This window comes from Cervus elaphus, chromosome 12, assembly GCF_910594005.1.
Source record: "Cervus elaphus chromosome 12, mCerEla1.1, whole genome shotgun sequence".
In the NCBI taxonomy this organism is placed as follows: domain Eukaryota; kingdom Metazoa; phylum Chordata; class Mammalia; order Artiodactyla; family Cervidae; genus Cervus; species Cervus elaphus.
Window position 1 is genome coordinate 80,435,550 of NC_057826.1, and position 19,541 is coordinate 80,455,090.

Genomic DNA, 19,541 nt, shown 5'->3' on the forward strand with positions numbered 1-19,541 from the left:
TCAACTTTTCCTGCTGTTCCCAATTCTGGCTATCATTTCTTTTATGAAGAAAGTGGAATATAACTAAAATTAAAGAAGAGAATGGGAAGTTTAAGATGTGTAATGTATTTAATATGAGAAACTTCCTGACAATATGATTAAATTTACTAACACTCTTCCTAACACGGATCTCTTCAACAAATTTGGTAAATTTAAAGTAAAAGAAATATTGTTTAATAAAATGTAGTAAATACTATATAGATCACATTCCCTCAAAAAGATGGAATATATATCAGATTCAAGACAAGATAGCTAAAGTCACTGAATAAGAGACCCAAAGTGAGCTAAGCTTAAAATTCTGAGGTCAAGACACATAATTTATTAGATTGGTGCAAACATAACTGCAGTTTCAGATGGTGAATTTTAAATCATTATAACTAGGCTCAAACACATCTTTTTAATCAAAATAGGAACCATTACCATCAACACATTTTTGCCCATAAGACATGTCTATTACTGTAGTATAAAAATCTGTGCTTCAGGGTTCGAAGAACTCTTGGAAGCATTTTCTGCTGCTGGTTGTGGAACCATTTTCACTGCAAAACATTGTCAAGATGCCCGAAGAAGTGGTTGGCAAGAGATCAGGTGAATATGGTGGATGAGGCAAAACTTCATAGACCAACTCATTCAACTTTTGAAGTGCTGGTTGTGCAAAGTGCAGTCAGGTATTAACATGCATAAGAATTGGGCTCATCCTGTTGCAGTTTTCAGTACATCTCATCTATCTGCTAAGCATACTTCTCAGATGTAATGGTTTCGCCGGGATTCAGAAAGCTGGAATGAATCAGATGGGCAGCATGCCACCAAACAGGGACCATGACCTTTTTTGGCCAAGTGTGGCTTTGGGAAGTGTTTTGGAGCTTCTTCTTGGTCCAGCCATTGAGCTGGTCATCACCAGCTGTCATATAAAATCTATTTTGTGTTGTATATCACAGTCTGATGGAGAAATGGTTTGTGTTGTTGCATAGAAAAAGAAAAGCTGACACTTCAAAATGACAATGTTTTTTATTTTCGGTCAACTCATGAGGCACCCACTTACGGAGCTTTTTCACCTTTGCAATTCGCGTCAAATGCTGAACGACTGTAGAATGGTCAATGTTGAGTTCTTTGGCAACTTCTTGTGTAGTTGTAAGAGGATAAGCTTCAATAAGCTTTTAATTGGTCATTGTCAACTTCTGATGGTCGGCCACCACACTCCTCATCTTCAAGGCTCTCATCTTCTTTGCAAAACTTTTTGGACCACCACTGCATTGTACATTAGTCCAAATGTGTTGCTGATCTTGTGAGTTGTCTCCACTGCTTTATAACCCATTTTGAACTTGAATAAGACAATTGCTTGAATTTGCTTTTTGTTTAACATCATTTCCCTAGTCTAAAATAAATATAAAATAAACAGCAAGTAATAAGTCACAATAAACTGTGTAAAATTCTGAAAGAGATGGGAATACCAGACCACCTGACCTGCCTCTTGAGAAACCTGTATGCAGGTCGGGAAGCAACAGTTAGAACTGGACATGGAACAACAGACTGGTTCCAAATAGGAAAAGGAGTACATTAAGGCTGTATATTGTCACCCTGCTTATTTAACTTATATGCAGAGTACATCATGAGAAATACTGGGCTGGAGGAAGCACAAGCTGGAATCAAGTTTGCCGGGAGAAATATCAATAACCTCAGATATGCCGATGACACCACCCTTATGGCAGAAAGTGAAGAAGAACTAAAGAGCCTCTTGATGGAAGTGAAAGAGGAGAGTGAAAAAGCTGGCTTAAAGCTCAACATTCAGAAAACTAAGATCATGGCATCTGGTCCCATCACTTAATGGCAAATAGATGGGGAAACAGTGGCTGACTTTGTTTTTCTGGGCTCCAAATTCACTGCAGATGGTGACTGCAGCCATGAAATTAAAAGACACTTACTCCTTGGAAGGAAAGTTACGACCAAACTAGATAGCATATGAAAAAGCAGAGACATTACTTTGTCACAAAGGTCCGACTAGTCAAGGCTATGGTTTTTCCAGTGGTCATGTATGGATGTGAGAGTTGGACTATAAAGAAAGCTGAGTGCCGAAGAATTGCTTTTGAACTGTGGTGTTGGAGAAGACTCTTGAGAGTCCCATGGACTGCAAGGAGATCCAACCAGTCCATCCTAAAAGAGATCAGTCCTGGGTGTTCATTGGAAGGACTGATGATGAAGCTGAAACTCCAATACTTTGGCCACCTGATGCGAACAGCGGACTCACTTGAAAAGACCCTGATGTTGGGAAAGATTGAGGGCAAGAGGAGAAGCGGACGACAGAGGATAAGATGGATGGATAGCATCACCAACTCAATGGACATGGGTTTGGGTGGACTCTGGGAGTTGGTGATGGACGGGGAGGCCTGGCGTGCTGCGGTTCATGGGGTCACAAAGAGTCGGACACGACTGAGTGAAACCGAACTGAATAAGTCACTATCAAAAAAACAGAAATGCACGTTAAAATGATGTACAACATAACCACATTTATTTAGGAATATAGTCCAATATCAAATGGCAAAGTTCAACAATGTAAAATCACAATTACTTATGCACCAACCTAAGAGGAAGTAAGGCCAAAGATGACAGTCAAACCTCTTCACTTATTTCTATGCTGGAAGGCACATGAATTTGCCCTAATACTGCAATTCTTATGTTCTTTAAATAAAGATTGAAGAATGCTTACTAATATTTTGTTCAATCTTCTCATCTAGACAAGCCAAGTCCAGCACGCATAGAGCATGAGTAGCTAGACTGGGCACAAGAGTGAATATGACTGGCCTGGCTCACAGACCACAAAACATGGTGCCAAGGTCATGTGACAGTTGGTGGCATGGGACAAAACTAAAACAGAAAGTCATTTGAGATGTCAATCTCAATGTCCCGAGGAAGAAGCAGAATCTAGGTAAATAGGCAAAAAAGAACCAAAGAAAGTAGGATCAAGGGAAGAGGGCTCAAACAGAAAGAAAAGATTCTTTGAATCCCAAGGACATTAGCTGAGGCACATTTACTAAATGCCTGTAATGAGTCAGGTGCTGTATTAGGCATCTTCTTTACACCATCACAACAAAGAAGTCTGTTCTCATTTTATAAGTAAGAAAAATGAAGATGAAGTAAACTGATTAATTTGCCAAGATCACATGGACACGCCTCCAAAAACATCTCTCTTTTCATCATACCATATTCCTTCCATGAGGTGCTCTTAGTGGTTTTATAGAAACCAGGGATCCATTTCTATACCACAATTCCAGCTTATTAATTCCACAAAGCTTCCTCCTGATGAGGGTCATTTGTTAACATAAAATCACATAAGAGCTGAGTTCTTCTCATGCTGTATTTTGACTAATGCATGAACAGCAAGTAAACAAAATCTTTAGGCGTATCAGTGGCTCTTCTATTCTGTAACATTTTCATGGTCAAAAATCATGCATCTGTATTCACATAAATCTAGGTTCTAACCGTACATCACATTTCATTTTAGTTCACTGGATATTCTTTGTCTTTTCTAAAATACCTTCAGGTTCTCTCCTGAAGGTGATTAGTTACCATGGAAATGAGGCTACCATAGTTCAGAATAAATTTACATAACTAGTAGAAAATTATTTCAAGCTTGGAAAATATGAGATTTATCTGAAAGTTAACATGACCACTGGTATGATAAAAAATAAGAACTGAAAATCAATTCAAAATGATTTAGTTCCCAATGTAGGATTATAAAACAATTATAAAGCATTCTTAATTTATAGAGATAACATCAAAAATATAAGTTTAGGGAGGGGGGATCGGGATGGGGAATAAGTGTAAATCTATGGCTGATTCATATCAATGTATGACAAAACCCACTGAAATGTTGTGAAGCAATTAGCCTCCAACTAATAAAAAAATTAAAAAAAAAAAATATAAGTTTATAAAGTGAAATAGTGAAACAGTCTGGATACAGACAGCAAACTATAAAAATGTCCCAACATCTCATCCATTAGTTGTCAAATATGTAATATCACGCACTATGTTAGGTGCTAAGGATCTAACAGTTGACAAAACCTAGTCCTGTCCTCAAGGAGCTCAAGTGTGGTAGGAGAGAAAGATACACAAAATGAAAAGAAATTTAAATGTGACAGGTAAAGCAAGAAAGATATGTATAAGGCATATGTGGAAAACTAAAGAGTACCCAACGGAAGGTAGTAGGAAGAGAATGGGTACAAAGGATGGGAGTGAGCAGGGCCCAGAGTATCAGAGATTTCAGAAGAAAGCCAGGCAAGAGTGTGAAAAGAGAAAGATTTGACACAAAAGGGACAGTACTACAAAACAGACTTCAATTAAAAAATAAAAATAAAGAAAATAATTCCAATTGCTTTAAAAATATTAGAAGTTGGGACTTCCCTGGTGGTCCAGCGGTTAAGACTCTGTGGTCCAATGGTTAAGACACTGCAGGGGGCTCAAGCTTGATCCCCGGTTGGGGAATTAAGATCCTACATGTGATGTGGCAAGGCCAAAAAAAAAAAAAATACTAAAATTTATTTGGAGAAGGAAATGACAACCCACTCCAGTATTCTTGCCTGGAGAATTCCATGGACAGAGGTGTCTGGCAGGCTATAGTCTATGGGATTGCGAAGAGTCAGACATGACTGAGCAACTATCAACTCACACTCACTCAGAAATCTATTAAAAGCAAGCTGCAAAGGAAAACATGAATAATAAAGTAACCACAAACATGAAATTATTCTAGCTGTCACATTTCAAAATTTCAACACAAAGTTTTATTCACTTATTCAATAATTAATTGCTGATAATCTGCAATGACAATGGCTTCCCAGGTGGCACTGGTGGTAAGGAACCTGCCTCCAACGCAGGAAACCTAAGAGACTCGGTTCAGTCCCTGGTCAGGAAGATCCCCTGGAGGAGGAAATGGCAAACCACTCCAATACTCTTGCCTGGAAAATCCCACGGACAGAGGAGCCTGGAGGGCTACAGTCCATGGGGTTGCAAAGAGTCAGACACAACTGAAGCGATTTAGCACAATGACAAAAAATTATTATGACCAGTCCCTGTTGATAAGAACCTCAGTCTAGTAGTAGTGGGGAAAGGCACATAAACAAATCAGTGAGAAACACTACTGGTAAAAAGAAAGTTATTTTAAGAGACATAATAATTACCTGAGGGTGAGAAGATGATTATGAAAAGCTTCAAAGAGCTATCAGGAAAAGAACTATCTGGAAATTTGGAAATTTTAGCTGAGGGTGAGAGGCTACGGGGCTTCCCAAGTGGCTCAGTGGTAAACAATCTGCCTGCAATGCAGGAGATGTGGGTTCCGGAAGATCCTTTGGAGAAGGAAATGGCAATAGGAAATGGCAAATACCCACTCCAGTATTCTTGCCCAGACAATTCCATGGAGAGATGAACCTGGCAGGCTACAGTGTACGGGGCACAAAGAGTTGGACATGACTGGGTGACTGAGTACGTGCTCATGAGAGGATACAGGGGAACAGAGCCCTGCCAAATCACACAGTGTGTCCAGGACACTAAACACAGTTTGATTAAGATGAGTTCATTTCCATCCCAGGTTCAGGTGGAAGAGTGCCAGAAGTTTCTTTAAGCCTCATTTAACTGATAAAATAAACTAAGACACAGATAAGTAACTTTGCCAAGTTCACACAGCTAAGAAGTGACAGATGTAAGACTGGAACCCAGGTATGCTGGGTCCAGACTGCTCTTAACTGCTTCTCTGTGGTATCTCTCAGTTCACACACGAAGGGTCTGCTTCTGTTCTGTACATACACCATAAGCAGTTTGCTTTTACCCTAAGCCAAGAGAACTAGAGTTCTAATAAATGAGGGCACACTATTGTAAATAAGCATGAAGTAAAGGGAAATGAGATCATGAAGATGACCAGGAGAAGAGGGGCAATGAGTGTTTTAATGTGGACAGAGGCAGAGAGAATAGAAAAGAAGGGCAGGAAAAGTAGATGATGTTACCATATGACTTCAGAGAAAGACTGTGGAATTCTAAATTTTTTATCAACTCAGAATATATCAATTTACCTCACAAAAATACATATGGAAAATTTTCTTCTTTTGTGGGGAGGGAAGATGTGTATCATAGACTATAATGAATGTTTTAAGAGAAAAGGAAAAATTCCTGTTTTAAAAAAAAACTCATGACCCATTTTAAGTGTTATCAACAATCTAAGATGACAGGAAATACACGGTGGGCTAATTCACGTCACAGCATGTGTAGAAATCCCAGGAGTTAACGATAAAACAATAAATTTGAAATATTTAACAGATGAAGACTGAACTTATAACCCTTTCTGCATTAACACACACTATGGCATTTCCTGTAGCTATAACTTTTTAAAAAACAACAGAAATCAGACAGGTATGACTATAAATACAAAAATAACTATATAAATAAATATTTATATATATATAACCCAAAACCATTTCTCGTAATTGCTTTCCCTTCAGAAAAAGAAATAAATATTTTCAGCTATGGGACAAGATTCAAAATTAAATTTTCCAAAAAATTTTTACACATGACTTTTTATCTGTAAACAACAAAAAAGATCTCATGTGACACACATTAACATTACAGCCTGAATTACTGTAACTACCACCTACATTAAGAAACAGAATATTAACACAACAAAAACTCCACTGTACAAGAGTCACCACCCTGACCCTGTTCAAAAGTAATCACTATTTTCACTTCTAAAATCACAGATGAGTACTACCTATTTTCGAACTTTATAAAAATGGAATCATAAAGTATGCATTATTGCATGCCTGGCTTTTTCTTCTTCCAATGATATTTGTAGATTTATCAATCTGCTGAGCACTGGACTCCCAATTTTCATTGCTGGCAACATGCCATCATATGATTAGAGCACTATTTTCCTATTCTAGTGTTGTTTCTGGTTTTGATTCACTGTGAATAAAGCTGATGAGAACAACACTGTGCATGTTTTTGGATGCATACATTTATATATTTCTGATGAGTATACTCCTAGGAATACAACCACTGTATCATAAAATAAGTTTGTCTGCAGTTTTAGTGAATGAGTGAGTGAAGTCGCTCAGTCGTGTCTGACTCTTTGCAACCCCACGGACTGTAGCTTACCAGGCTCCTCCATCCATGGGATTTTCCAGGCAAGAGTACTGGAGTGGGTTGCCATTTCCTAGAGTCTGTCAAACAGCATTAGAGCTAAAGTGATTAAATCAATGTACAGTCCTAACAGCAGTATATTAGCATCCCAACTGCTCCTCATCCTAGCCAATACCCAGGATTGTTAGTCTCTCTTATTTTAGCCACTCTGGTGAAGTACAGTGTTACCTCATTGTGGCTTTTGTTTACATTCCTGTGAAAACCAAAAACAATCACCTCTTTTTCAAATGTTTAGTAGCCACCTGGTGAGGGCTTCCCAGGTAGCTCAGTGGTAAAGAATTGAACTGCTAATGCAAGAGACACAGGTGGGAAGATCCCCTGGAGTGGGAAACCTAATCCAGTATTCTTGCCTGGAAAATTCTGTGGATAGAGGAGCCAGGGGCTACAGTGCATGGGGTCGCAAAGAGTCCACAGGACCGAGTGACTGAGCATGCAAGACACAGAGATCTGTGAGGTTCAAGTCTTGCCCATTTTCTATTGGTTTATCTGTCTTTGTTTACCTATTAATCTATAGTTCTTTATAGAGTTTATCAGAAGTCGAAGGTTTTTCTGAAAAGGACCAGACAGTGAGAATCTTTGGCTCTGTGGGCCTACTCAAATCCTCTGCTATAGCATGAAAGCAGCCATAGTCAATACACGAGTATGACTTGGTACCAATAAAATTTTATTTATGGACAGTATAATCCGAATTTCATAAAATTTTATGTATCATTAAATATTATTCTTCTGATATTTTTCAACCATTTAAAACCATATAAACTGTTTTTAGTTCACAGGCTATATAAAAAATAAGGAGTTAGCAGATCTGGTCCATAGCGTGTAGTTTGCTGACTCCTGGTCTAAATAAAGATCTTGTCAATTTATATATAAGTCTTCTCAGGGGTTTATCAACATTGTTATTCTTTACAAGCACCAACTTTTGCCTTTGTGGAAACACCTTATTTTGAATGTCTGCTTTCTATTTCATTAATTTTTGTTCTTATGATTACTTTCTTTCTTCTGTTTTCTTTGGATTATATTTGCTATTCTTTTCTCTTTTAGCTTTTTTTGAGATAGATATTTATTTACGCATGCTTTCTATTAAAATATAGCTGATTTACAATGTATTAGTTTCTGGTGGACAGCAAAGTGATTCAGTTATATATACATACTTTTTCATATTCTCTTCCCTTATGGTTTATTACAAGATATTGAATATAGTTCCCTGTGTTATACAGTAGGACCCTGTTGTTTTATGTATAGTACATTTGTATCTGCTAATCCCAAACTCCTAATTTATCATTCACCCCTCCTTTCTCCTTTTGTAACCATACGTTTGTTTTCTATATCTGTTGAGTCTTTTGTAAGTTCATTTTTATCACTTTAGCTTCCACATATAAGTGATATATGATATTTGTCTTTCTCTGACTAATTTCACTGTGTATGATAACCTCTAGGTCCATCCATGTTGCTGCAAATGGTATTATTTCATACTTTATGGCTGAGTAGCATTCCATTGTGTGAATATGTGTATACAAATATACATACATATTAATACATATACATATCACATCTTTTTTATCCATTCATTGAGATGAATATTTAAATCACTAAACTTTCAGCCTTTCTTCCCTTCTAATATATGTACTAATAAGTAAGCGCTTCATAGGTGGCTCAGTAGTAAAAGAATCTGCCTGCCAAAGCAGGAGACACAAGAGACGTGGGTTGGATCTCTGGGCCCGGAAGATCCCCTGGAGTAGGAAATGGCAACCTGTTCTAGTATTCTTGCCTGGAAAATTCCATGGACAGAGGAGCCTGGCCAGCTACAGTCCATGAGGTCGTAAAGCATAGAACACAACTGAACACACACAAGACTATACACTTCCTCTAAGCATCCCCTGCGTGCTACATACTTAGTTGCTCAGTTGTGTCCGACACTTTGCAACGCTATGGTTGGTAGCCTGCCAGTCCATGGGGTTCTCCTGGCAAGAATACTGGAGTGGGTTGCCATGCACTCCTCCAGGGGATCTTATTGACCCAGGGCTCAAACCCAGGTCTCCCACATTGCAGGCAAATTCTTTACTGTTTGAGCCACCAGGGAAGCCCCAAGTTCTGTAATTAATTTCAATCTTAATTCCACAGAGGTCAAATCCATAGAATTTCAATTTTCATAAATTTGTTAAGATTTGTTCTATGGTCAGTATATGTCATATTTTAATAACAGTTTCATAAGCACTTATAAAAATAGTTTATTCATTTGCTTGGTGCAATATTTTTAAAATGTCACTTAAGTCAACTTTGTTAATTGTGTTGTTCAGTTTTATATTATGATGGTTTGCAGTTTTTGTTTGTATTTACTTGCTTTGTTCTACATATCCTACCTACTATTGAAGTGTATTAACATCTACCACTTGGGACTGTCGGTTTGTTTAGTCTACTTCTTGTAGTTCTATCAGTTTCTGCCTCTCCTGTTTTGAGATTATGTTATGAGGAAATATATATTTGGGCTTCCTGGTGACGCAAACAGTAAAAAGTCGCCTGCAATGCCGGAGACCTGCCTGGTTTCAATCCCTGTGTCGGGAAGATACCCTGGAGAAGAAAACGGCAACCCACTCCAGTATTCTTGCCTGGACATGACTGTAATGGCAGAAAGTGAAGAGAAACTAAAGAACCTCTTGATGAAGGTGAAAGAGGACAGTGGAAAAGCTGACTTATAAATCAACATTTAAAAAATTAAGATCACGGCATCTGGTCTCATCATGTCATAGCGAATAGATGGGGGAAAAGTGGACACAGCGACAGATTTTATTTTCTTGGGCTCCAAAATAACTGCTGATGGTGACTGCAGCCATGAAATGAAAAGACACCTGCTGCTTCGAAGAAAAGCTGTGACAAACCTAGACAGCATATTAAAAAGCAAAGACATCACTTTGCCAGCAAAGGTCCATCTAGTCAAAGCTATGGTTTTTCCAGCAGTCATGTACACGATGTCAGGGTTGGATCATAAAAAAGGATGAGTGCCAAAGAATTGATGCTTTTGAACTGTGGTGCTAGAGAAGACTCTTGAGAGTTCCTTGGAGAGCAAGGAGATCAAATCAGTCCATCCTAAAGGAAATCAACCCTGAATATTCATTGGAAGGACTGATGCTGAAGTTGAAGCTGCAATATTTTGGCCACCTAATGCAAAGAGCCAACTCACTGGAAAAAGACCCTGATGCTGTGACATTGAGGTCAGGAGGAGAAGGGGGTGACAAAGGATGAGATGGTTGGATGGCATCATTGACTCAATGAACATGAGTTTTAACAAACTCTGGGAGATGGTGAAGGACAGAGAAGCTGGGCATGCTGCAGTCTGTGGGGTCACAGGGAGTTGGACATGACTGAGCAACTGAACAACAACAATACATATTTAGAATCACTTTATTTTCCTTCTATATTAACTCTTAATAATATGAAAAGTCTACCATTTCACTGTTCGCTTTCTCTTAGTCCACCTTATTCTATGTTCCTTTTCTTTTCTTTTCTTACCTTCTTCTGGAGAACTTTTTATTTTTACTTTCTTCTTCTATTATCTTGTTATAGTTATTTTTCTATTGTTCTTTCAAAGCCTCCCACAAAGATTACAGGACACATCCCTGCCTTATTAACCTCTAATATAACATAGTACTTTTACCACTTCCTGGACATTTTAAGAATCTTAGAAGACTAAGTCCACATCCTTACTCCTGACTTATACATGTGTGTGTGTGTGTGTGTGTGTATTCTATTTTAAATCCCATTTAACATTATCATTCTACATAGTCAACATCCACTTAGATTTACCCAAATATTTAACCCATCCTTTGCTCCTCATTTCTTCTTCATCATCTGAACATTCAAGAAAAACATGCTTTATCTGGCATGATCCAAGCCATCAATGTTTTGCCTCATGATTTCTGCATCCAAAGTTTTAAATAAAACAATCTTTTCCTGCTCCTAGGTGACAAAGTTATCCTCCTATACTTTCTTCTACTAACTTGACAGTCTGTAGAGTAAATGAGATGGAGTTCCAAATAAGATGGAGTTCACTAATATTTTATATGTCCAGTTCCACCTACACAGAGGCAAAGAAATAAACTGGTCATTCTAGAATTGGTCTAAACCTACTTTCCATCTAGCCAGAGCAACGGCTGAGCTCAAGTGAGGTAATAGTTATATGAACTTTAAGACCTGCTCTTTTGGTTTTCAGAGGTTATAAATCCACCCACAGATAGCAGTAGAGAATATAAACATTCTATGCCTCTGCCAGCATAGAACCCCAATGTGCTGCTCAATTCCTATCAGAATAGGAATGTAACTACTTCCCACTCTGAAAATCACAAAATGTACCAAGAGAAAGACTTTCATATAAAACACGAAACCACCCTAAATCACACAGCAGGAAGCAGTTTATCAAATATAATACACTTGGAGACAACTTGAATGTCATGAGCTAACATATACTTCCACATATCCAAGCAGTGTCAGATTTCCCTAATAGTAACAGAGGTCTTCAAGATTTTTATTTGAAACAAATATTTGCAGACAAGTCATAGGAGAGAGAGCAAATGTTCCTCTGACAGTACATTTCCAGATGGAGGAAGAGCAAGGAAGATGGTGAGGTTATGTGTATATGCCATGGCCATTTTCTTTGACTTCCGAATCACAGAACCTATAAGGGAGATGCTCTGATGGTCAGCATTAGTTGAAAAGAAAAAAAAAAAATCATAAAATCAAACAGGTGTTACATTGAAAGCCACAGCTCTCTCCTTTCTGGGTGATCTATTCACCTGAAAGGTGGGAACACCAATGCTTAGGATACGTGGTTCTTGGTCAGAGAAAAATAAAGCATTCTGAGACAAGAAAAGTGATCTTCCAAATGCCCCAGACTGCACCCTTCTCTACCTTGTACTACAGATAACAACAACTAATTTTGAGCTTATACCATATTCTAGTCACCATTCTGGGAGTTTTACAAGTACTACTCTTCTGATCCTGAAAACAACTCCAATGAGGTAAGTACTCTTTATTATCTTCACTTTACAGATGAGGAAAATGAGGCTCAGAGCAGTAAATCTCCTATAGTTCTATAGCTAGGAAATACAAGACCCAGCATTTGAGCCCAAGCAGCCTGGTTTAAAGCTTAGACTTTTAACTATTATGCTGTATTTGCTTCTTCTACATTAATGTTTAACAATTAGAAAACCCATAAAGTACAACAGTATTTTTTAAATTTATACAATAAATATTTGCATACCTTGTACTGTAAGCTCTGCTTGAGCTTCAATGGTCTCATTTCCATTATCAGCTATACAAAAATAAGTCCCAGCATCATCCTCGGTGACATCACTGATCTCCAGACTACCACCTGCCAGCAATACCAACCTTCCAGAGCTGCATTAAAAATATTGATATGTTTCAGAATGAGAAATATGATACCTGAAAAACTCTCTACATAAAACAGATAAAACACTTATATTATTTATACAGCTACAGATGGACTGAGACCAATGTAAAATATCAAAATTTAATTTAGTCCAATTTACTTTGCTCATATTTCACATGCATAAATATCATAAATACAAATCAAAATGTTACAATGAATTATCTCTGACACTAATTATTCCCAAAGGGATACCACTGTTGTGACCAATTCCACTCCCCACAATCCATCCCTGCTTAACCACTCCACCCAGTTTTTTTTTTTTTCAAATTATGTAATTCTGAAGTCTGGTTTCACTCTGAGAGTCACACCAGCACAGAGATGCCACATTCAAATGACTAACAGAGAGGGCAACATGTCAGATCAGAAACAGTAAGTCATGGGGTCACAGTGCCTACTGAAAGTTTCCAATGGTGGCTTGGCTAGGAAAGTGAGGAAAAGAGGAAGGGAAGGGAGACAGAAGAGTGGTTGACAGAGAGCAATTTCCTGGGTGTGGCAACAGGGCACAAACTAGCCACCAGCACATCATTATCAGCAAGGATGCTAAACATTACTGACCCAATTCTACATGACTTAAGTCTATTTAAAGAGAATATATATTTTTTAATTTTTGTGCAGGTAAAGTATTTTTATGAAGGAATTTTGCTATCTGTAACATTGTAGTATGTTATATTTACATTATTTGAAGTAATCCCTGGAAAGTGAAATAGCTACCACAAGAAAATCTCATTTCCTGTCCCACTCCCTCCCTCCCTTTCTCTCTCTCTCGAAAAGTATATTTAAAAGGAAAGCCAAATCATTCTGTAACATCAAGGAAGAAATCACAAATTAATATTCTGATGAAATTTTTATAAAGTTAATAAGTTTAGTTAAATTTGGACACTTTGGAGAGTTACAACTTTACTTTTACTTTAAGGTTTTGTCACTAACTGGGCTTTCACAGGCAGGTTTTTCTCATAGCTCTTAATATTGTTATAGTTCCTGACTGTATTTATGCTCAACAAAATGTTCTGATTACAATGTGGCTTTTCATATGAATTCCTGATGGGAAAGAAAAATCAGAGGAAATCACTATTCAGTCTGGGCCATGCTTAACACAATTCTCATTGTAAGTAAAGCACTATACCGGCTTAAGTTTTAGTACACTGTGAATTTGAGTAATTAGTCTTTCTGAATCCAAGAGGCAAGATTAAGTTTCCGTACCAAGAAGGGAAAACCAGAATCAGATGTCGTGACTTCTCTAAGAAATACTCTGAAAGATCATGACTAAATTTATCAAGTGGCCTTCCAATGTGAACTATCTTAATTACACCCTCAAATTACAACTTCATGTGATAGAGAAGCTAGACAACATACAAGGGAAGAAAGCAAGAAAGAATGACTAGGATAAAAGAAACAGAGATAAAACAAGGTTTGGGTGCCTCACAAAACAAGGCAAATTTACAAAAATTAATATCCTATATTTTACTACTGGTTAAATTTTCTACTATGTTTCATAAATGGAAAACAATATTCATAAAGGGTAAATCAGCCCTACACACATATGACACCCAGCTGAGTGGAACATGATCTGAAACACTAGTTAGTGTAGTACTTTTGAAACTGAGGTACAGCAGTTTGTATCTAATAGTTATACTAAGAAGCATTCCTGATACTTGATATGTCTCATATTTGCCGTGAGTACAAGAACAGTAGCAGTCAGTCTTTCTTAACGCAGCTGATTTTACTTTCCTTAAAAGTAGTCTGGGAGGAAGAACGCCCAACAGCTTCTCAGAAATGATTTAAGGGGTTCACGTAACATACGGTGGCTTATAGAACAAAGGAAATCAAGCTCTTAGAGCTCCAAAATTCAAAGATGTAGTCAACAGAGACAGTAAGTGGAAAAGTATTCATGGTCAACGGACCCAAACTGAGCACTGCTGGACCTAAGGAGTGTATGTACACATGTGTCTCTGAGTAACCAGGGGTCAGTTGAGGAGAGCATGGTGTGCTAAGACCTTTCTTTGGCCAAAGGGAAAGGCTTTTGAGCAGATTAATAACATGGTCAGATTTAGTGAAGAAACAAGTAGAAGTTGTAAAGTCATTGTAATGGAATTAAGGAGAAGAGGATGAATCATGGCAGTAACAATAAGGGTAAAGAGAAGGCATGAAATGATGGCCACTATTTTGAAAAGCTGGATGATTAAGTTAAAGAAAGGAATTTATTCGTTCATTTAACAATTATTTACTGGTGTCCCTATGTATGTCAGGTAACAGCTGGGGTATTGAAACAAGCAAAAACAAAATCAGTGCTGTCGTGCAATTCAGAGGGAAAGACGGACATAAAAAAATGGTAACTCTACGGCTTCCTTGGTGGCTCAGACAGTAAAGAATCTGCCTCTAATGCAGGAGACCCGGGTTTGATCCTTGGGTCAGGTAGTTACCCTGGAGAAGGAAATGGTGACCCACTCCAGTATTCTTGCCTGGAGAATTCCATGGACAGAGGAGCCTGATGGGCTACAGTCCATGGGGTCGCAAAGAGTTGGACACTACTGAGCAACTTTCACGACACAATGGTATACCAAAAGAATGTGTCAGAAAATCAGTTTTTATCAGATTTTTATCAGATTTCACTGATAAAAATGACCTTTGAGCTGAGATCTGAAGAATGAATAGGAACTAACTAATAACGAAAGGGAGGGAAAGATTTCAAAAAGGAAGTCTAGCACATGCAAAGGATTGTGACAGAAAGGATCACAGTGTATCTGGGGATTCAAAAATCACAAATATGGCTAGATGTAAGAATTAAAAAAGCAAAAATATGAGGATGGAGCCAGACCACACAAGGTCATTTTAAGAATTTGAGTCCTTAACTTGAAAAAAATGGAAGTCCATTAAACATCTTTAAAAGTGGGTGGGAAGCTGGCAATGATGTAATTAAGACCTGGGCTTTGAAAAGACTGCTATGGCAAGGGCATTTGGAATGAGGCCAGAGTATATGTGGGGTTAAAAGGAGGCTACTGAAGTAATTGACATGACAGTCAACAGCAGCTTGGAATAAGGTGTTAGCAACACACGTGAATTTCGGAGATATTTAGGAGGTAAAATGACAGACAGACTGGACAGAAAAGCTGAGGAAGAAGCACACTTCAAAAAAGACTCTTATGGTCAGGGCAGTTAAGTGTGAAGGGGAACACAGAAGGAAAATGACTTGTTTAATTTAGGTTTTTATGTGTTGTTATTTGAGTTAGAGACAGGTAAGGTTTTAAAAGACAAAAGAGAGGTAGCCAATGGAGAGGAAAATATCTGAAAAGAGGATTCACAAAAGTACTGGAGAAAATGGAAAATAAAATCCAGAGCACAAAAGAACTTCTTAGACACCTCTTCCTCTAAAACAGCAGGGGAGGAAGGGTAGGTGAAAGCTAATCTTACATACACTCTCATTTGCTTTTTTTTATTAAACTTTTTAGAGGTACCTGTAGATTCACATGCAGGTCCAAGGAATAATACAGAGAGATCTCATGGACCCTTTACTTAGTTTCCCTCAACAGTAAGATCTTGTGAAACTGTAACTAGGAGACTGACATTCCCACCACCACAAGGATCCCTCCTGCTGCTCTTTTATAGCCAGATCCACCTCCCTCCCTCTCCCACCTCCTCATTAACCCCTGGCAACCACTAACCTGTTCTCCACTTCGATAATTTTGGCATTTCATGAAGAATGTTACATAAATAGTCACATGGTATGCAACCTCTGGGGACTGGCTTTTTTCACTTAGCATAATTCTCTGGAGATTCATCCAGGTTGTTGCAATTGTCAATAGGTCATTCCCTTTATTGCTGAACAGTAATTCCAGAGTATGAATAGACATTGTTTAATCCTTCACTCAATGAAAGACAGCTGGGTGGTTCCTAGTTTGGGGGTATTATGAATAAAGCTGCTATAAATATACACGTGCAGGTTTCTGTCTGAACCTAAGTTCGTTTTCAGTGGGATAAATGCCCAGGAATGTAAATGTTAGGTGATATGACAGTTGCAATAAATTTCTTCAGAAACTGTGAAACAGTTCTTCTGAGTGGCTGCACCACTTCACATTCCTACCAGCGATGCCAGAGTGATCTCGTTTCTCCACATACTTGACAACATTTGGCATTGTCACTCTTTAAGTATGCAGTGGTATGTTGTGGTTTTAATTTGCACTTCCTAATGGCTAATGATACTAAACAACTTTTCCTGTGCTTATCTACCACCTGGACATCTTTTTTGGTGAACCATCTATCTAAGATGACAGAGGATGAGATGGTTGGATGGCATTACTGACTCAAAGGACATGAATTCGAGTAAGCTCCGGGAGTTGGTGATGGACAGGGAAGCCTGGCATGCTGCAGTCCAAGGGGTCGTGGAGTCGGACACCACTGAGTGACTGAACTGAACTATCTAACTCTTCTGTCTACGTTCTAACTGAACTATATACTTTTTTAAATATTGAGTTTTGAGATACCTTTACACATTCTAGGTACTCCTCCTTTGTTTGATATATGGTTGGCAAATATTTTGTCCCCACAAAAAATCTGTAGCTTTATCTTTTCATCCTCTTAACATGGTCTTTCACAGAGCAAAAGTTTTTAATTTTATTGTTTAGCTGCTAAGTCATGCCCTATTCTTTTGTGACCTCACAGACTGTAACCCTCCAGGTTCCTCTGTTCATAGTGTTTCCCAGGCAAGATAACACAGAATTTACATGCACTCAAAATGCGAGGCATAATAAAACTCTCATTATATAATATCAGCTCCAATTCTTTCCATTTTCCAGAAAGACTGTGTAGAATTGGTTCTAACTCTTTCAACACTGATAGAATTCTCCAATGAAGCTATGTGGACTTGCAGACTTTTGGGGAGAGTTTTAAAATTACAAATTTAATCTCCTTAAGAGTTAAGAGGGCTACTTAACTTATTTCATATTGGGTTAGATATGGTAGTTTGTGTTTTAGAGAAAATGGTTTGTCTAAGTCAAACTTATATGATATACAATTGTTCATGTTGTTGTTCAGTCACCAAGTTGTGTCTGACTCTTTGCGACCCCATGGACTGCAGCAGGCCAGGCCTCCATGTCCTTCACCACCTCCTGCAATTTGCCCAAGTTCATGTCCATTAAATTAGCGGTGCCTCCAGCTATCTCATCCTCTGTCGCCCTCTTCTCCTTCTGCCTTCAATCTTTCCCAGCATCAGGGTCTTTTCTAAAGAGTCGGCTCTTGGCATCAGGCGGCCAAAGTAGCTTCAGCATCAGTCCTTCCAATGAGCATTCAGGGTTGATTTCCTTTAGGATGGATTGGTTTAACCTCCCAGTTGTCCAAGAAACTCTCAAGAGTCTTCTCCAGCATCACAGATCAAAAGCATCAATTCTTCAGCATTCTGCCTTCTTTGTGGTCCAACTCTCACATCCATACATGACTACCGGACTACATGACTAGTAGTTGTTTATAGTATTCTCTTATTATCCTTTTGATGTTTGCAGGGTCTGTAGTGGCACCCCTGGTTCAGTCCTAATATCAATCATCTTGTTTTGTCTCCCTTTTTTTCTAGTTCACTAATTCTTTCCTTTATCCCATCCAGTCTCTTGTTAGCCCATCTAATGAGTTGGGTTTTTTTGTTGTAGTTGTTATTGTCTTAGTTCAAAATTTTCCATTTAGTTCTTCTTTAAATCTTCTATTCCTTTGAAGAGACTATTTATCTCTTGAGATATTCTGTTTTTCTGTTTATTTCAAATGTATTCATAAGTCCTTGTTGAAGCATTTTAATGATAACTGCTTTAAAAATCTTTCTTACATAATTCAAAGACCTGTAATCTCAGTTTAAGCATAAATTGTCTTTTCTCATTTGAGATTTTCCTCATTCTTGGTACGGTGAGCAATTTTCCATTGACATCTGGATATTTGGGGCATTATGTTATAAGATTCTGGATCCTACTGAACCTTTTGCTTCTTCAGGTGGCTTCTTCTGACACCCAGTGGAAAGGGGAGGTGCTACCTCATTAAGTCAGGTGGAGGTGGAAGTCCAGGTTCCACTCTCAGTCTTCACTGACATCTGAGGGGGAAGGGGGACTCCTCATTATGCCTCAGCAGGACTGAGAGGTCTGGCTCCTCACTGCACCTCCACTGAGACTGCTCCCTGGCTGGGTGCAGTAAGAGCGCCTCATTACTGTTCCCCACATGGCGTCCAGTAACACCATGAAGAGAGAGGGTTTGACATTACAAGGTACTGAAAGTCCTGACTCTCCACAGGCCTCCCTTGATGCCAGCCTAGTGGAGAAGGGAAGCTGGGAAAGAGTGTCTCTATTGCCAGGTGGGATAAAAGTCCAGGCTCCCCAGGGGCCTCCACTGATACAGCAGGGGTCGAGGCCTCAATACTGCTGGTTGGGATGAAAGTCTTTGTCTACTTAGCCTCTGACACCATAGAGCAGGGAGGATGGGAGACTTCATCACAACCTGGTGAAGGTAGAAGTCTAGGCCTTTGCTGGCATGGGAGAGGATGGGGCCACAGTTTTTTATGTGGTATTTGGCTGGAGTAGGAATGATTAGAGTAGTTAGGGTAGTTTTTATCTTGCTGCCCCTTTCTGGTCCTTTGGATAGAGAAAATACACTTTGGGAGTGCTTTTTTGTTTGTGCCTAGTGATGTTTCCAGGTTATCAGCTTCTTATAATATATATCAGCTCGGATATACAAGGTAAAAACAAAACCCAGGGAACTTAACATCATGTTGTTTCTTAGGTCTAAGGCCCCTTCATCTCTCCACCTTTCAGGGTCTTACATCTGTTTTACACGTTATGTCCAGAGTTTTCAGTTGTATGCAACAGGAAGAACAGGGGAAAAGACTACTCAATCTTCCCAGTAATGGAAGTCCTCCACT

The 19,541-nt window shown here is 38.6% G+C and overlaps 1 protein-coding gene across 4 annotated transcripts in view; it reads right to left on the reverse strand.

Moving 5' to 3' along the window:
• Nucleotides 1-19,541, reverse strand: part of NEO1 (neogenin 1) — a 219,182-nt gene that overhangs the window by 118,429 nt on the left and 81,212 nt on the right. For all 4 annotated transcript variants that reach the window (XM_043919671.1, XM_043919670.1, XM_043919669.1 and 1 more), the window contains exon 5: nt 12,470-12,606. In XM_043919671.1, the coding sequence (XP_043775606.1) occupies nt 12,470-12,606 (137 nt within the window). The remainder of the gene's footprint in view (nt 1-12,469; nt 12,607-19,541) is intronic.